We start from the raw sequence: 14,591 nt of genomic DNA, 5'->3' as shown, positions 1-14,591 counted from the left end.
ATGTTTTTCTTTTAAGCATGAGGCCTTAGGCCTCCGCTGGGGGCACGAGCTTGCTTGTCAGCCTAGGCAGCAAGCTAGCTCGCATGACCTAGCAGTGGCTGTGGTGACAGTACTGACCTACTCGCGACTGAAGCCGATATAGGTCTATATTGCTTCTCTTTTGCACTATAGGCAAGTTTAGGGCAAGGGACACCGGCTACATTACTGCAAAATGACCTCACACGTGGTCAAATGGCCACCTTTTAACCTGGCAATATCCGTGGAAAATTCATGTGCGAGACACCATGCCTGGCAGCCAAATGGGTGACGGCTACGAGGAAACAGACTAAAAGTCATCTGCATTTCATACTTTGTTATCGAAGTTGTAGCTTTCATTGTCACAAGATTCTGCCTTTTACGCTTTACTTCTACCCGCTGGCTTCCTCCATTTCGGGTTTGACACGTTTGAGAGCAGAATATCCCCATTTTTTCTTTTTCTTAGTCTTTACAGTTACTATGTGCTGGCGTTTAGGGCTTCTTACAGTCAGGTCCTGGCATATTCGCTTTACAGTAACCGATTATGGACGCTAAGCAGCCAGCCTGTTGCAAGCATGCGCTCCCAGAGCAATAAAATACAAAAGCGAAAGTTCAAAGTTACTTGAGAATTGGTGCCATGCATTACAATTTGCATCGAAGCCTTTTAGTGGGCGTCTTTGCACATGAGCCGACAGTGGTGTACTGACGCTCGTTCAAGCCTCGGTAGGGACAGAAGGAGCCAACTTCGCCGTTATAAAGATTCATTTGAGAAGCCATAATTAGCTCTTTTCATAAGCAATTTCTGCTTTAGCAATAATCTGGAGACTTTGCCGCACGGGGCTAGCCAGTACTACCACCTGCTGCGGACATCTAGAGGCCTAGCTACTGACAACAGCCCCGTCTGCAGCCTACCTGTGGAATGCAAATGACAAATGATGAAAATATACACAAAGGGTGCGAGTAATCTTCTATATTGCGCAGAGGAGGGTAATGTCAGCCACTTCAGACTCTGGTTGTCACCTAACGCCTTTCCACAATCTACTTCCCGAATGCCAGTACTTCGATTTAAATTGCGCATTATACTCCACGAACGTATTCTCATAGTTCCGCTTTAAATGTTGGTATTTCATGCTGAGCTTTTTCCCGAGCAGAACCTACTGGGTCTCTGCAGCGTAACAGTGAGTGGAACATACAGAAGTGAGATAGGACTTCACAATTCCGCTCAACCGCGTAACGGTGAGTGGAACATGAAGAAGCGTTCAATACGATTTCGCTGTGTCGCCAAACCCTAAATTAATTTCTATGGGCGCATCAGTTATTGAGCTCAAGCTGTTCGAAAGTCGCATGAAATGTACCGAGAGTCTGCTGTATAGCACGCAGGTGGCGGGCGGCAGGAAGTACACGCCAATATCGCGGTTTTGCATGGGCTGAGCATAAGCCCTCTTTCATCTATATGGTTGTGTTGATTATTTACTTAATGCTTGAAGAACACAGCAGTGGTGCGAAATATGATTCCAGCAGATTTGTCACGTTGCCGCTAGCATGCAATCAATCTGGGACCTTCACCAGCCTACTCCTCTACAGTTACAAGTGAAACGCTACCGTCTGAAACCTCAGCCCTTACATTGCCGCTCACAGTACACTATAAATAAGTGTCTCTGCAAATGACTCATATATTGGGTGGACTGTAGCTTGCGCATATGAGAGCCGGTCACCGATACTACCTTTGTTTCGCAACCAACTAGGGCTCCTTTCACTTAAAGCTCTTCCGGCTCCGTCGTCCAAGAATGGTAGTCCTCGTGCGATTTTATTGAGCTCATCTAATTTGTCCAGGCATTTCACTGTCCCATCTTCTCTCGGCAGCATTACGGAAGGCTGCAGATGCGCTACCAGTGTAAGGCTAAGAATCCCGAGATCCGGGAAAAGCAGATTGAGCAGGAACAGGATTCTGCATATCAGAGGGCTTCCCGCAGCACAAACACATTTTTAGGAGTTGAATGTTCGATCCGGCATCAACGAGAAGGGAGACTGGAGCTGAAGCTATGAGGGCCGCAGGAACAGCGATAGGCGTACATACGCGTGAGCAACGGAAGCAAACGCAGCATCTGCTTTGAATGAAGGCAGCTGCGGCGCGTGGACGGAGGGGTAGAGTGGCTGTTGTAGCTGCGTAAGAGCAGTCTGAATTGCAGTACGGGCAACAACGTTCAACGAATCGGTCTGTTGTGTGGCAGAGAAGGCGGCCGCGGGAGCAAGATCGGGGACAGCAGCAGGAGCAGCAGAAGGTTAGATCCTCACGTTTTGCCGCGCTCCAAGATTCATCAGCTGCAGCAAGGGTTCAGTGCTGCCTTTCTATAAATTTTGTGCGATTGCCCCCGGTGGTTCTCTCAGCAAAAGCAGCAGCAGTAGCCCGAACAGCAGCACAACGCGAGGGAACCACACCAAACTCGACAGCAACACCACCGACTATTCTGCAAATGTAACTAAAAACAACTTGACGCTGAACGCTCGTTATCGCGCACAGAGGCTGCAGGAAATGAAGCTATGGCAGAAATAGCACACGGCAGGCAGACCGATTCTTTCAATTACATTTACAACGAACACAGGCACCGCAGGAACGTCAACATAGTGTGTGAGTTGGCTAGACCAGCGGCGCGTCTCTTTGACAGCAACAGCGGCAGCGTCGGCAGTAGCAGCAGGGACAGCAAAACCGCGGACAGTAGATACGACAGCAGCAGTGGCATGACTGACTGCCGCTCGATGTTGAGAGGTCCAAGGGGCTGCGAAAGGAATAGCGGCAGTGGCAATAGTAGCCGGAGCAGAAGTAATAGCCGAGGACAACACTCCAAGCACCTTTGCCCTGCCGAAGCATTTGAGTTGTCCGCAACTGAGGGTGAGGAGACGGCGAAGGCAAGGGATGGCACGAGTAGCAGAAAGAGCAGCACGAGATGCAGTAGTAGTAGCCCCATATCGCAAGACAGACGCGTCTGCCCAGCAAGTATGGCTAGTGGGTACGGTGACGGGGCAAACAGCAACGACAGGTGCAGCAGTAACAGCAGTGCCGTCAGGGAACTAATTGACCTTGACAGTGAAGAGGACGATGACTGTCTTTTTATTGGTAGAAGAGATGCCGCACCAGCAGCGGCAACGGACTCGGAAGCAGAGCGACTACTTGGAGTGCATCATAACGGCTGCCCGAGGAGAGCCAACGATAGCAGCAGGAGCGCACCATTACCATTCGATTACTCTCTTCGTGGAGCGCCACCGCATCAGCAGCACCAGCAGAGTCCGCTACTTCCAATTCGCTTTTTGCCCTGCAGCTCCAGAGGGGCAGCGGAAACGGCAGAGGCAACAACGATAGAGGCTGCGGGAGGCTTTGGCAGGTTGTCACCGACGGCAGCTTCTGCCAGCTCCGCCCCAGCATCTGCTGCTGCAACAACCGTGGAAGGTTTCAGCGTCGATTCAAGTGATGAGGAGCCTGAGCTATGTGGCTTTACAGCCCCTACTTCGGCGCGGGCATCTGTGTTCGCAGCGGATCAGCAGCAGCAGCGCCTGCAGCACGAGACAATCTGCGATCGAGATACAGCAGCATTTTTGTGGGGCGAACTTGGTCGGGATGAAAGGTCTGCCACACGGATGAGCCACCGCAACTTTCCTCCAGCAGCAGCTACCGCTGAAGGACACCTAGCTGCAGTTGCAACACATCATGCTGCTGCGGCTCCTGCAATGGACGAGGCCGTTTCGGGACTTAGGTCTACTGGTCTCGAGCCAACGGACTTACTGCCATACCTCGTGATTCCACAGGGTCTCCCACACCAACTGCAACTGCTGCAGCACCAACAGCAAGTTCACCAGCAGCTCCGGCATCAGCAGCATCCGTTAGCTGGGACAATGAGATCACAGCAGAACCTAGCTGCAGGCTCTGCTGCAGCCACTGCTGCTAACCGTGTTGTTTCCCGCCGCCGGATTAGGAGGACAATGCTGCCATGGCAGCGGCAGTTGCAGCGGAGTGCAACAAATTCTGTAGTAGCAACAGCCACATCAGGAGAAGCGGCTGATAGTGCGTTTGGTCAAGTGTTAGTGTCGCTGCAACAGCAGCAGCTGTGGGGTGAGATGGACTTGTGGCAACAACCGCAGCAGCAGCGAGGAACCCCGCTTCACGTGCTGCAGCAGCTACCGACTCTTCCTTTCAAACACCGGACATCAGCGCCCCGCACCACTGCTGCCTCTGCGACCTGCTGCAATAGCGGCGAGCGCAGCAGTGGCAGCAGTAGCAGCGCTCAGGCTGGGGAGGAAGATGACAAAGAAAAATGTGCCATCTGTTTGGATTCTTTTGTGGAGGCTCAAATAGTGCGTTTCCTTCCCTGTCTTCATTTCTTCCATGTGAGCTGCGTAGATACGTGGTTGCAGCAAAGTGACGTATGCCCCATTTGCAAGTGGCCCGTGCAGTGCACGGCTTCGCCTCATACAGAAGCTATCTCTTAGGATGTCTGGTGCAGGAGCAGGTGCTGCCGTTGTTATTTAAGCTAGCGTTGGCAGTAGGAGCAGCTTTAGATGCGGGTACTCTAGCTTTGCCCAAAAAATTGGGCAAAGCTAGAAATTGCGGTGCCTTGACGACGGTTGTTGCTGCTGCACGAGCAATGACTGCTATCATGAGGTGTACCAGTATTGATGGTACCATCATGTTGTGGTTGAAAATGTTCATTTGCAACTGCGCAAGTCCCAGCACCTTCAGCATTTGCTGCAAGAGCGAAGACAGCAGCCTTCGTTGCAGCGGGAACGCCTGTTGCGCTTGTTCAAGCGTGACTTATACCAACAAGTTTGGCTGTTCCTAGCGCTGTCGATTTTGCTGATGCTGTGTGTTCCTTTCCACGACCTACTGAGCTGCCACTGCGGCAAGGAGAATTTTGCCCTCGCCTTTGACGTTTCCCGCTCGTGTGCCATTCTTCATCCGGTCATAGTGAACCTTCTGCTTCTTTTAATGCCAGCCTTTTCAAGGACATTAGCAAACCCATTGCGGCTGTAGGTCTTGGTCGTAATCGCTGTGACCTACTTACTTTCGACTTAGCGTCTCTTCCACTATCTAGTTGGCGTGTAGTTTAGGGTGGTGTTGTGAATGTTCTCCGGCTTCTCGCCGTGCATTTTTTGACTGCATATCACAGTTGTTGCATCGAGCTGAAGGCGGCTGTAATACCCGCAGCGACTCATCACGTACCTTAGCAACATATTCAACCTCCAGGAGCTGCAATGCAAGTCGCTAGAAAGACTGCATGGTGTGCTGTCGCTATGAAACAGCAGCTTCGTGCAACGATGTGCACACTGATTGCAGAGGGCAGATGCCAGCCCAGTGGCGGCGAGGACAAATGCCCCACAAGCAGCAACATGAAGGCCAAGGAGAGTGCAATGTGTACACTACAGCTAAACGTTGACAGCCCAACATTTAGGTGGGCATGGAAGAAGTAACAGGGCATCTGATGGCAAAACGATCCATGTGCTAATTTATTGGGGCTGGAACTGATATACGATGCTTTGAAGGGAGAAGAACGTGAGCTAGAAGGCAAGCATGATTAGATTAGTGGCGCACGGCCAGTACAGGAACACCAGTGCGCAACCCTAAGATTGGGGCTGGCGATAGCGCCTGCACCGGTGCGGGCCACCTCTCCACGGGGCCAAGTAAACAAGAACGCTGAGTGGGGGGACTTTTAGGTAAATCGGATTGAGAACTCGCAAAGATGACTGATTTTATTGATGCTTTGGTATTTGTTTCATGAGAGATGTGTTGAAAGTAGGGTGGTTTTCAAAGGGTGCGCTATTCGCGGGCCAGTTAGCACCGTAGTCGCAGCAGAAGGTGCTATTCACTACATAGCTATCTTCTTAAGGTCACCAGCAAGCCCTCTTATAGTGCCTGCGCACTATAACTTCCCCCCTTGCCGCACTGCACCGGCCTACTCAGAACACATTATTTCTGCTTTTTCAGTCTCTATTCTCTTCTAAAGCTAATGCCATGAGGGCAAGCGGTGCGCAGCGCTCCCTCCCCGCTGCGGGTGGCGGAAGCTCACGGACTCAAGCCTCTACGCCTCAGGGGGAGCAGCACGGTGTCGATCCTGGATGTGTCTTAGCTGGAGGCGGTGCCAAGCATGAAGCATAGCCGGGCATCCTGTGAGGTGGTGAGTGAGCTCTCAGGTGGGTTGATCTTCAGGGGTTCCGCGCCACTTGACGAGGTACTGGCCGTCGGCTCCCGAGCCGCGCTGGTCCACGATATAAGCTACCCCATGCTCCTCTGTTACACTGCCTGCCGCATCGCGTATAGGGGGCCAGGCCGCGTCGGCTTCCTGGGGAACACCAATCCGGGAGGGCGGGGGTGATGGGGAACTAAGCGCGAAACATGGAAAGCGTTTTGGCATTCATAGGTGGGAGGCAGAGCGAGACGGTAAGCGACTCCCCCTATACGGTCGATGACTTCAAAGGGTCGTTGGAAGTGGGGCTTGAACTTAGGGCAGCTGTTCAAAGCCGGTAGATGCTTCTTACTGACACAGACCTTGTCGCCCATTGCATACTCCACGGCTTAACGCCTTGTGTCCGCGTAGTACTTCTGCTGCCATTTTGCCATCAAGATGTGATTCTGTGCTCCGTCGCAGAGCTGCCGGAAAAACCTTAGTCATCCGAGGAGTGAGCATAGGGGCTAACCCGCCTACGACATCAAGATTCGCAGCAGTTAGCGGATTCTTGCCGATCACGGCATCGAAGGAAGAGAATTCAGTGAATGAATGGCTTGTCATGTTGGACGCAAGTTCCAAGGCCGGAAGCAAGCTCTCCGACTCGCGTTCGCCAGATTGAATGTAGGTACAGAGCATCTGCTCCAATGTGCGATTAACCCTTTCAGTTTGACCGTCACTCTGGGGATGGTGGGACGAGGGCATGGCGCAACTGATGCTAAAACGCCGACATAGTTGTTCCCAGAGATCCGACAGGAAACGGAGGTCTCAGTCCGATAGGAGCACCTCCGCAAAGCAATGGTAGCGGATAAGACGTTCCGCTAGAAGCTCTACGGTATGAGCTGCTAGTGAATGACTCCTTTGTAGGAACGAAATGGGCCATCTTGCTGAGACAGTTGACCAGCAAGACAATAAAGCTCGTGCTTCTGTCGAATTTATCCATTCATCGGAGAGTGTGTGTTCGAGTTTTGCCGTAGGCCATGGAGACTCTTCTTCATCTTCCGCTGTTATCAAGGCAGTAGAGGCCAAAGGACGGCTACAACCGGAGGCTTTGGGTCAATTCCGATCAACGCGCAGCAAAGTGCGCCTTGCCATTCGTCCGTGAACCTCAGTGCCACTGACGAGCCATCGTCGGGCATGGCCAGGATGTAATGCAAACCGTGCAATAGTGCCCTGAGATTCTTTGCGTCGGCCGCCGCCTGGCGAACAACCGACGTTATATGTGCCTTCGCCTTAGTCTTCGCGTGGGAGTTATTTATACCCTGTAGGTGGCGGCCGTACGAACATTTCAGCCTCCCCGCTGACATACCCGCCACGCATCCTCGCATGAACTTCCTGCGAGCTCAACGCGAAGTACCGCTGTTGCATTCACGTAACAAAAGTCTCCTCCTTGGTTGCAAGATTCCTTCGCGGTAGTTTCCCGCCACCAGTGCGGCATTGTCTCTATCGCTTCTGGCCCGCAGGGTTCTTCTGTCGCTTCTGTAGATTTCCCGCTGCTATCCGCCTTCACGCACGGAGCCTCTTCATTCCGCATTGGCGCCGGCCCAAACTCCAATCGCGCTTCCAAAGGCGGCTGAGTCCCCTGCACGACCTCATCGCTCATTTTGTTCTCCTCTTCCGTGTTGCGGAGGCTGTTTCCCCGCTCTAAGGATACCGGAATGGCATTAGGTCCTGTCGCTACCGCACGCATCATCCCTTTGCCCTGGCTTCGCGGCCTGGAACGCTCGTCTCCAACCACGCCTAGGCCTCGCGGTTTAAACGTTCGGTCTTCTCAGTACTAGGACGGATAGGTTGCGTACTGCTCTTGTTTTCCAGCTCGGCACGGCCTCAGCGTGTGTAGGACATAACGAGCATAGTGACCCACACATCCACACTTCTTGCAGGTCTCGCGCGGGCGCTTGGTTCGTTCCCCTTTGCTGGGACAAAGTCGTGCGGGCTGTCCACGACCCTGACACTCGCAGCAGTTACCGGAGTTTCCTCCAGGCCTAGCTCCATTTTCCTGCCTCTGTTGGGTTTCATTTGCCTCAGTACCAGCTCTTACGGCTCGACTAGCCTTTTCACGTAGCTCTAGCACGGTCTGCTTAGGTTCATAGAGTCGCGGTGCTGCTGTTGCCGCTTGTTCCGACGAAGTATTCTTCACCAGCCCATTATTTGTAATGAGAAGATGGAGGTCAGTTGGTAGCCTAGTGCAGTAGAAGTCAGCGAGTTCGTCGGGGGCGATCCCAACTCCACGCTCCGCTACAGCCGCAAACTAGTCCGTACAATCTTGTCAAAACGTTCCACAAGCCGGCGCTATACAGTCGCCCAGTCGCTTAGGTCGATAGTTCGCTGTAGATACATCCAAATAAGTTAGAGCCGGACCTACAAAATGGTCGAAAAGTGTGTTTGCCCACTCACTGGTCTCCAATCCCATCTGGGTGTACCGTCGTTGGGTACGCATCAAAAAGGCCTGCATAGTACTGCAGTCTTCAGGGAGTATAGGCGACGTTGCGCTCAATTCTCCAGACCCGCCTATAACATTCTCTATCGCAGCCATCGCAGAGTGGAATTGGTCTCACGTGACGTACGGACTGTCCCCTGACATGCCGTTGACATTTGCTGTAGGTGCCACCTGCTGGGGTTTCTCCTTATGCCCGTTCGGCCGCTCTGCCACAAGTGCTTTCGGGGTAGCATGTTGAAGTTGGGTTGGTGTTCCACTGGGCAATTTGTTTGCTGACATTGTAGAAGTCTCCTGTTGCATAGGTCCGAGTACGCGTCCGTTGCGTAGGTGCATCGCTTACTTAGCTAAGATATCTAGATGCGAATCATTAAAACAAAGTATTTCTACTCTCAGGTCCGGCAAAAATAGTTCTTCTTCCCGAAACAGCCCTCAAATGTAGTACACTGCGTTCTCTATAGCGCCTACGATGTAGTGCGCGGCGCCTACTGCTGCGACTACGTTGCTTCCTACCCCTCGAGCAGGTCTACAAACTAAGCCTAGCGTAGCCCCATTTCTCGGACTCTACAGCTTTATTCCATCGAGATACAACAATTCCAAAGTGTTTCAAACCTGTCTAGTCGATTAGCCCCCCCTCTGGGAGCTCACCTCCTAGGCCCTATGGGGAGGAGGTCCGCACTGGCGCCGGCGCTACCGCCAGCCACAATCTCCACACAATTTCCGCACATTTCACGTATTAATTAGAACTAACTAATAGTTTTTCTTATTTTTTTCCCCTTGGGAGGGTCCTGTCCTCCTCCAGTGTTGCGGCCCCTTGTAGGTCGCTAGCTAGCTATCATCTGTAGGACACTCGCCAGCCTCATTGTAGTCCCTGTGCACTGCATACGATGCTGCACGACCCTCAACTCTGGCGTTCTATGAAATCTTCTCTTCTACAGAAGCATCGGTCGTGTAACGTCAGACAACTTATTAGAATGACCATCTTGTTTCAAGTTCCCAAAATCATATTTCATAAAAGTCATTTCTTATCGTTCTTGCTTTGCTTGTGCGGTGAGGATGTGACGCGCACCGGTTCCGGCGTTGTCGGCAGCCCCAATCTTCGAGAGTTCTCAGGCATTTCTAGTTAATACATGTTAATTTGCTAATAAATTGCATTTCTATTTCACTAGGAAGAGGTTACAGCGCTCAATCTGCGTCTCAACCTCTTGACCGCTTATAGGTCATCAGTTAGCTATCCTCAATAGGTCACCAGCAAGCCCTATTGTAGTGCCTGCGCGCTACATATGCTTCCTCTCACTGCCTTGCTTGTAAATTACCCGCTTAGGAGCCTGCAGGACTGCTCTGACCGGTGCTTATTCTCTCTCCCTGATGGAATCAGGTCAGTGCCATAGTTGAGAAGATTGTTTAACAAACTGTGTGACCAAGGACAGAGGGATGTTTTATGAGCGAAATTGCGGCGAAAAATATGCATTGACTGCATAAGGCGTGGCGTCGAGTTTAAAGGAGACAAAGCCTGGCGTAGAACTGAACGCGTACCCGCTAGAGATAGATGCATCAAATTCGCTCCGTATTGTCGCGAAAAGATTTATCACTAGACGGCTCATCTGTTCCGTCATGAAAAACTTAGTGGCAGCAACCCATTAATTGCTGTATTTTATGATTTCAGAAAGGGTGATTGATATCTTTTTCTGTGACTCTTTCTTTGCAGACGTAGGATAGTGACAGTTTGCTTTGTCAAATTTTATAATAGCAGAGGTGGTTGCCGGCCTACCTCTCGTCAGGCTATCTGTCACCCCTTTCCTGCAGATGAGAGGTAATGACAGTTTACCTTGCCCCACCAGCATACGCTGTCCGTGACACTGCTCATTGTAGTGCGCGGCGCCTACTGCTGCGACTACGCTGTTTCCTGTCCCTCTACAGGCCTACATTCTACACCTAGATTAGCCCCATTTCTCGGTCTCTACCGCTTTATTCGTCGAAATACGACAATTCAAGACGTGTGTGTGTTCTCTGTCTTCGATTCGCTCCCTTCTCGGAGCTTATCCCCTAGACCCTATGGGCGGAGGTCGCATTGGTTCCCGCGCTATCGCCAGCCCCAGTCTCCACACGATTTCCGCACAATTCACGTTTTTCACTAGAACTCACTAACGGTTTTTCTTAGTTTTTCATGTATTGGGGGGGTTCCTGTCCCCCTCCAGTGTCGCGGCCTCTTGCAGGTCGCTAGCTAGCTATCATCCCTAGGACACTAGTCAGCCCCATTGTAGTGTCTCAGCACTACAACTTCCCCCTTTGCCGGACTAAAGAGACCTGTCCCAAACGCATTATTTTTGCTTTTGCAATCTCTGTGCTTTCCAAAGCTGCCGTGGTGAGCGCGCGCGGTGCGCAGCGCTCCCTCCCCTCTCCTCATTGAAGGGGTGCTCGTGCTGGAGGAGCTGGAACATGGCGGACCCGTACTTCTACGCTTCGGAAGAACCCAAGTTGTTTCGAGCCTGAAGACGTCTTCGTTGGCGGCGGCGCCAAGCGCGGAGCAAAGCCGGGCAGCCGGTAAGGTGATGTGCTGGCTCCCATGTGGCGTGATCTTCAGGGGCTCCGCGCCACTTCACGAGGTACTGGACTGCATCTCCAGAGCCGCGTTGCTCCATAATATAGTCGACTTCGTATTCCGCTGTGGGATTTCCTGCTGCATCGTGGATAGGAGGCCAGGCAGCATCGGCTGCCTCGGCTGCCGAGGAAACCAAAGCGGGAGGGCGGGGGCGGTGAGGAACTAGCTGCGAAACGTGGAAAACGTCATGGCATTCATACGTGGGAGGCAGAGCGAGACGGTAAGCGATGGTTCCTATCCGTTCGATGACTTCAAAGGGTCCACGGTAACGGGGCTCGAACTTAGGGCAGCTGTTGAGAGGCGGTAGGTGCTTGCTGCTGAGCCAGACCTTGTCGCCCACCGCGTACTCCACTGCTCGGCGCTTCGTGTCTGCTTAATACTTCTGCTCCCATTTTGCTTTCAGGATGTGGCTCTGTGCCCTGTCGCAGAGCTGTCGGAAGAGCGTAGTCATCGGGGGAGTGAGTGTAGGAGCTAGCGCGCCTACGATATCAAGGTCCGCAGCCGTCAACGGGTTCTCGCCGATCATGACCTCGGAAGGAGAGAGCTCAATGGATGAATGACTTGTTGTGTTGTAGGCAAGTTCCAAGGCCGGAAGCAAACGCTCCCATTCGCGTTCGTCAGATTTGATATAGGTACGAAGCATCTGCTCCAATGTGCGGTTCACTCGTTCAGTCTGGCCGTCGCTTTGGGGATGGTAGTGCGAGGACATGCACCGTTTGATGTTAAAGCGGCGGCGGAGCTGATTCCACAAATCCGACTGGAAACGGGGGTCTCGGTCCGATATAAGCGCCTCTGGAAATCCATCGTAGCGGATAAGGCGGTCTGCGAGTAGCTCCACGGTGTCTGCTGCTGTCAAAGATTTCTTTGCAGGAACGAAATTAGCCATCTTGCTGAGGGAATCGACCATGACAAGGATCGAGTCGTGCCCTGTCGTTGTAAGGGGAAGATCTGTGATGAAATCGAGGCTCACGTGCGCCCATCAACGAGAAGGGATGAGCAACTGTTGAAGAGGGCCTGCAGGCTTCTGGTTAATGGATTTTGAAGCGCGACAGTGGGTGCATGACTCAACATAAGCGGTGGTATAGGTACGCATTCCAGGCCAGTAGTAGTGCTTGCTGAGGGCCGCAAAGGTCTTTTTCTGGCCTCGATGGCCTGCTGTGACATGGTCGTGATGCGAATGCAGAACGTGAGTAAGGAACTCAGGGAACTGGGGGACGCAGATGCCCCACAGTCCATGAACGCGGATGTGCAGGTAAGGCTCTACGTAGCGAAAGGTAGATTGGCGGTGACAGAACTCGATCTGCAGAGCTTTTCCTGGTTGGTTTGCTGCGGCTTCGTAGGGAACTCGAAAAACAGGGCACTTCGAGTACGCTTGCGGCCAATGGCGCGCGTCAGGGGGGCCAGCGGGTGCCTGCGTTGTAAGTGTAGGAGGTTCCGGCTCTGGGTTGGGTTCCTGCGGCGCAGGGGAAGGCGCAGACTGCATGCTGTGTCGTCGAGGGCGGCGCGGGCGAATTCCGGCGAGCTCGCGATAGTTGGGAGGCGGACCGCAAAAGCGGGATGCCGCGCTCGCTTCTCCTCTTGCGAGCATCAGCGGTGCCGATGGTGTGTCGTGCGAGCAGGTGTTAGAGAGGCCGGGACGGCGAGACAAGGCGTCGGCAACTTGATTGCGCGCTCCCTGAACATACGTGATGTGCAAATCCGGGAACTCTGCAAGGAAGTCTAGCCACCGGGCGGTGCGTCCGCGCAGAGGCTTCGATGCTTGGAGTCGTTGGAGATGGGTTAGAGCTTGATGATCAGTGAACGCCGTCACCTTGGAGACACGGAGCAAGTGCGACCACTTGTCCAGCGCTGTGACCAACGCCAAGAGTTCCTGATCGTAGATCGAGTATCCCTGTTGCGTGGGGTTCATGACTTGACTGAGGGAGCCGATGGGTTTACCGTCCTGTTCAAGAACTGCTCCGACTGCGTAACCAGAGGCATCTGTCGATAACTCGAAGGGCTTCGTCGTGTCGGGGACCTGTAAGGTAGAGAAGTCTATTAAGCGCTGTTTGAGCTGCCGCACCGCTTGCGTGTGAAGCTCTGTCCATTTGAAACTGACGTCTTTACGCGTTAGATCAACCAGCGGCCGAGCAACATCGGCATAGTCTGGCCCCATGAACATGCGACAGTAATTTATGGTACCGAGAAACTGGCGCACTTGCGTTTCGTTCTCCAGCACCTCCGGCCAAAGCCGGATGGCTTCGATTTTGTCTTCTGCGGGTTTGATCCCCGTAGCGGATACAGTATAACCCAAATAAGTAATGGTTTGCCTTGCAAACTTGCGTCTGCGGAATTTTAGGTAAAACTGATGTCGAAGAAAAATACTTAGGACTTGTCGCAGAAGAGAGACGTGCTTAGAGAGATCAGAGCTATAGATAAGTACATCATCCAGGTACGCAATAACGCCCTGCCCCAATAAGGGTTGTAAATAGGCATTAATATTGGCCTGGAACATAGCGGGAGCTCCCTTAAGACCGAAGGGCATCACGCGGCACTCGAATAGCCCGAGAACGGACCGGAAGGCCGTCTTCCACCGGTCTTCCTTAGCCATACGTATTTGTTGGAATCCTGCTTCCAGGTCCAAGGTGGAAAAATACTTGGCGCCTCCGAGCAGCTCCAGAATGGTTTGAATGGGAGGTAGTGGAAAATCAGGGGCTATCGTAAGCGCATTCAAGGCTTGGTAATTAACAACCATCCGCATCTTCCGCTCCCCGGAGCCATCATCACGCTTGTCCACCATGATCGTAGGAGAGCAAATAGGCGAGTAGGTCGGTCCAATCCAACCATATTCCGATAATTTGGCTATCTCCTGTTTGTGGAAAGTGAGCTGATCTGGGGTCATACGGTAGATTGCGGATCTCGCTGGTAGTTTTCCAGGCGCCAGGAGAATATGAGGATCATGAGGGCGCTTCGGAGGTAAGCCTTTAGGTAAGGTACCGGGGAAAACCGCCCGATACTCGTTCAGCACCTGAGCAACCTCACTTGGAATATCCTGCGCCTCAGTTGAATTGATCCATTCGTCGAATAGAATGTGTTCGAGTTTTGCCATAGGCCAGGGAGACTCCTCGTCACTCTCCGCTGTCACCGAGGCGGTTGAGGCCAAAGGACTACGGCAGTCGGAGGACGTGGGTTGACTCCCTATCAACGCGCAACAAAGCGCGCCTTGCCATTCATCCGAGAGTCTTAAGGGCACTGCCGAACAAGCCTCAGGCAAAGCCAGTATGAGATCCAAACCGTGCAACGGAGTCTTGAGATCGTTAGTATCGTCCGCCGCCTGACGAACGAG

General features: G+C 52.7%; 4 protein-coding genes across 4 annotated transcripts, besides 1 other annotated feature; 1 reads left to right on the top strand and 3 right to left on the bottom strand.

Moving 5' to 3' along the window:
- Window positions 1-2,556: 2,556 nt before the first annotated feature.
- Window positions 2,557-4,497, top strand: ETH_00030670 (uncharacterized protein; the record flags this gene model as incomplete). The annotated part of the gene is made up of 1 exon (XM_013378883.1): window positions 2,557-4,497. One exon carries the CDS (start codon window positions 2,557-2,559, stop codon window positions 4,495-4,497), a length of 1,941 nt encoding a protein of 646 aa, XP_013234337.1.
- Window positions 4,498-6,191: 1,694 nt separating this feature from the next.
- On the bottom strand, window positions 6,192-6,932 carry ETH_00030665 (uncharacterized protein; the record flags this gene model as incomplete). Its single annotated transcript, XM_013378882.1, has 2 exons — window positions 6,192-6,384; window positions 6,583-6,932. 2 exons carry the CDS (start codon window positions 6,930-6,932, stop codon window positions 6,192-6,194), a joined length of 543 nt encoding a protein of 180 aa, XP_013234336.1.
- Window positions 6,933-7,237: 305 nt separating this feature from the next.
- Window positions 7,238-7,920, bottom strand: ETH_00030660 (uncharacterized protein; the record flags this gene model as incomplete). Its single annotated transcript, XM_013378881.1, has 2 exons — window positions 7,238-7,489; window positions 7,537-7,920. The coding sequence occupies 2 exons, from the start codon at window positions 7,918-7,920 to the stop codon at window positions 7,238-7,240; spliced, it is 636 nt and encodes a 211-aa protein (XP_013234335.1).
- An 84-nt stretch (window positions 7,921-8,004) lies between these two features.
- Window positions 8,005-8,763, bottom strand: ETH_00030655 (uncharacterized protein; the record flags this gene model as incomplete). The annotated part of the gene is made up of 2 exons (XM_013378880.1): window positions 8,005-8,465; window positions 8,589-8,763. The coding sequence occupies 2 exons, from the start codon at window positions 8,761-8,763 to the stop codon at window positions 8,005-8,007; spliced, it is 636 nt and encodes a 211-aa protein (XP_013234334.1).
- Window positions 8,764-10,946: 2,183 nt separating this feature from the next.
- Window positions 10,947-14,591: part of a repeat region that runs on past the window's edge.

Source organism: Eimeria tenella, genomic scaffold, assembly GCF_000499545.2.
Source record: "Eimeria tenella Houghton genomic scaffold, Eth_scaff112, whole genome shotgun sequence".
NCBI lineage: Eukaryota > Apicomplexa > Conoidasida > Eucoccidiorida > Eimeriidae > Eimeria > Eimeria tenella.
This window is presented reverse-complemented; position numbering and strand designations above follow the sequence as displayed.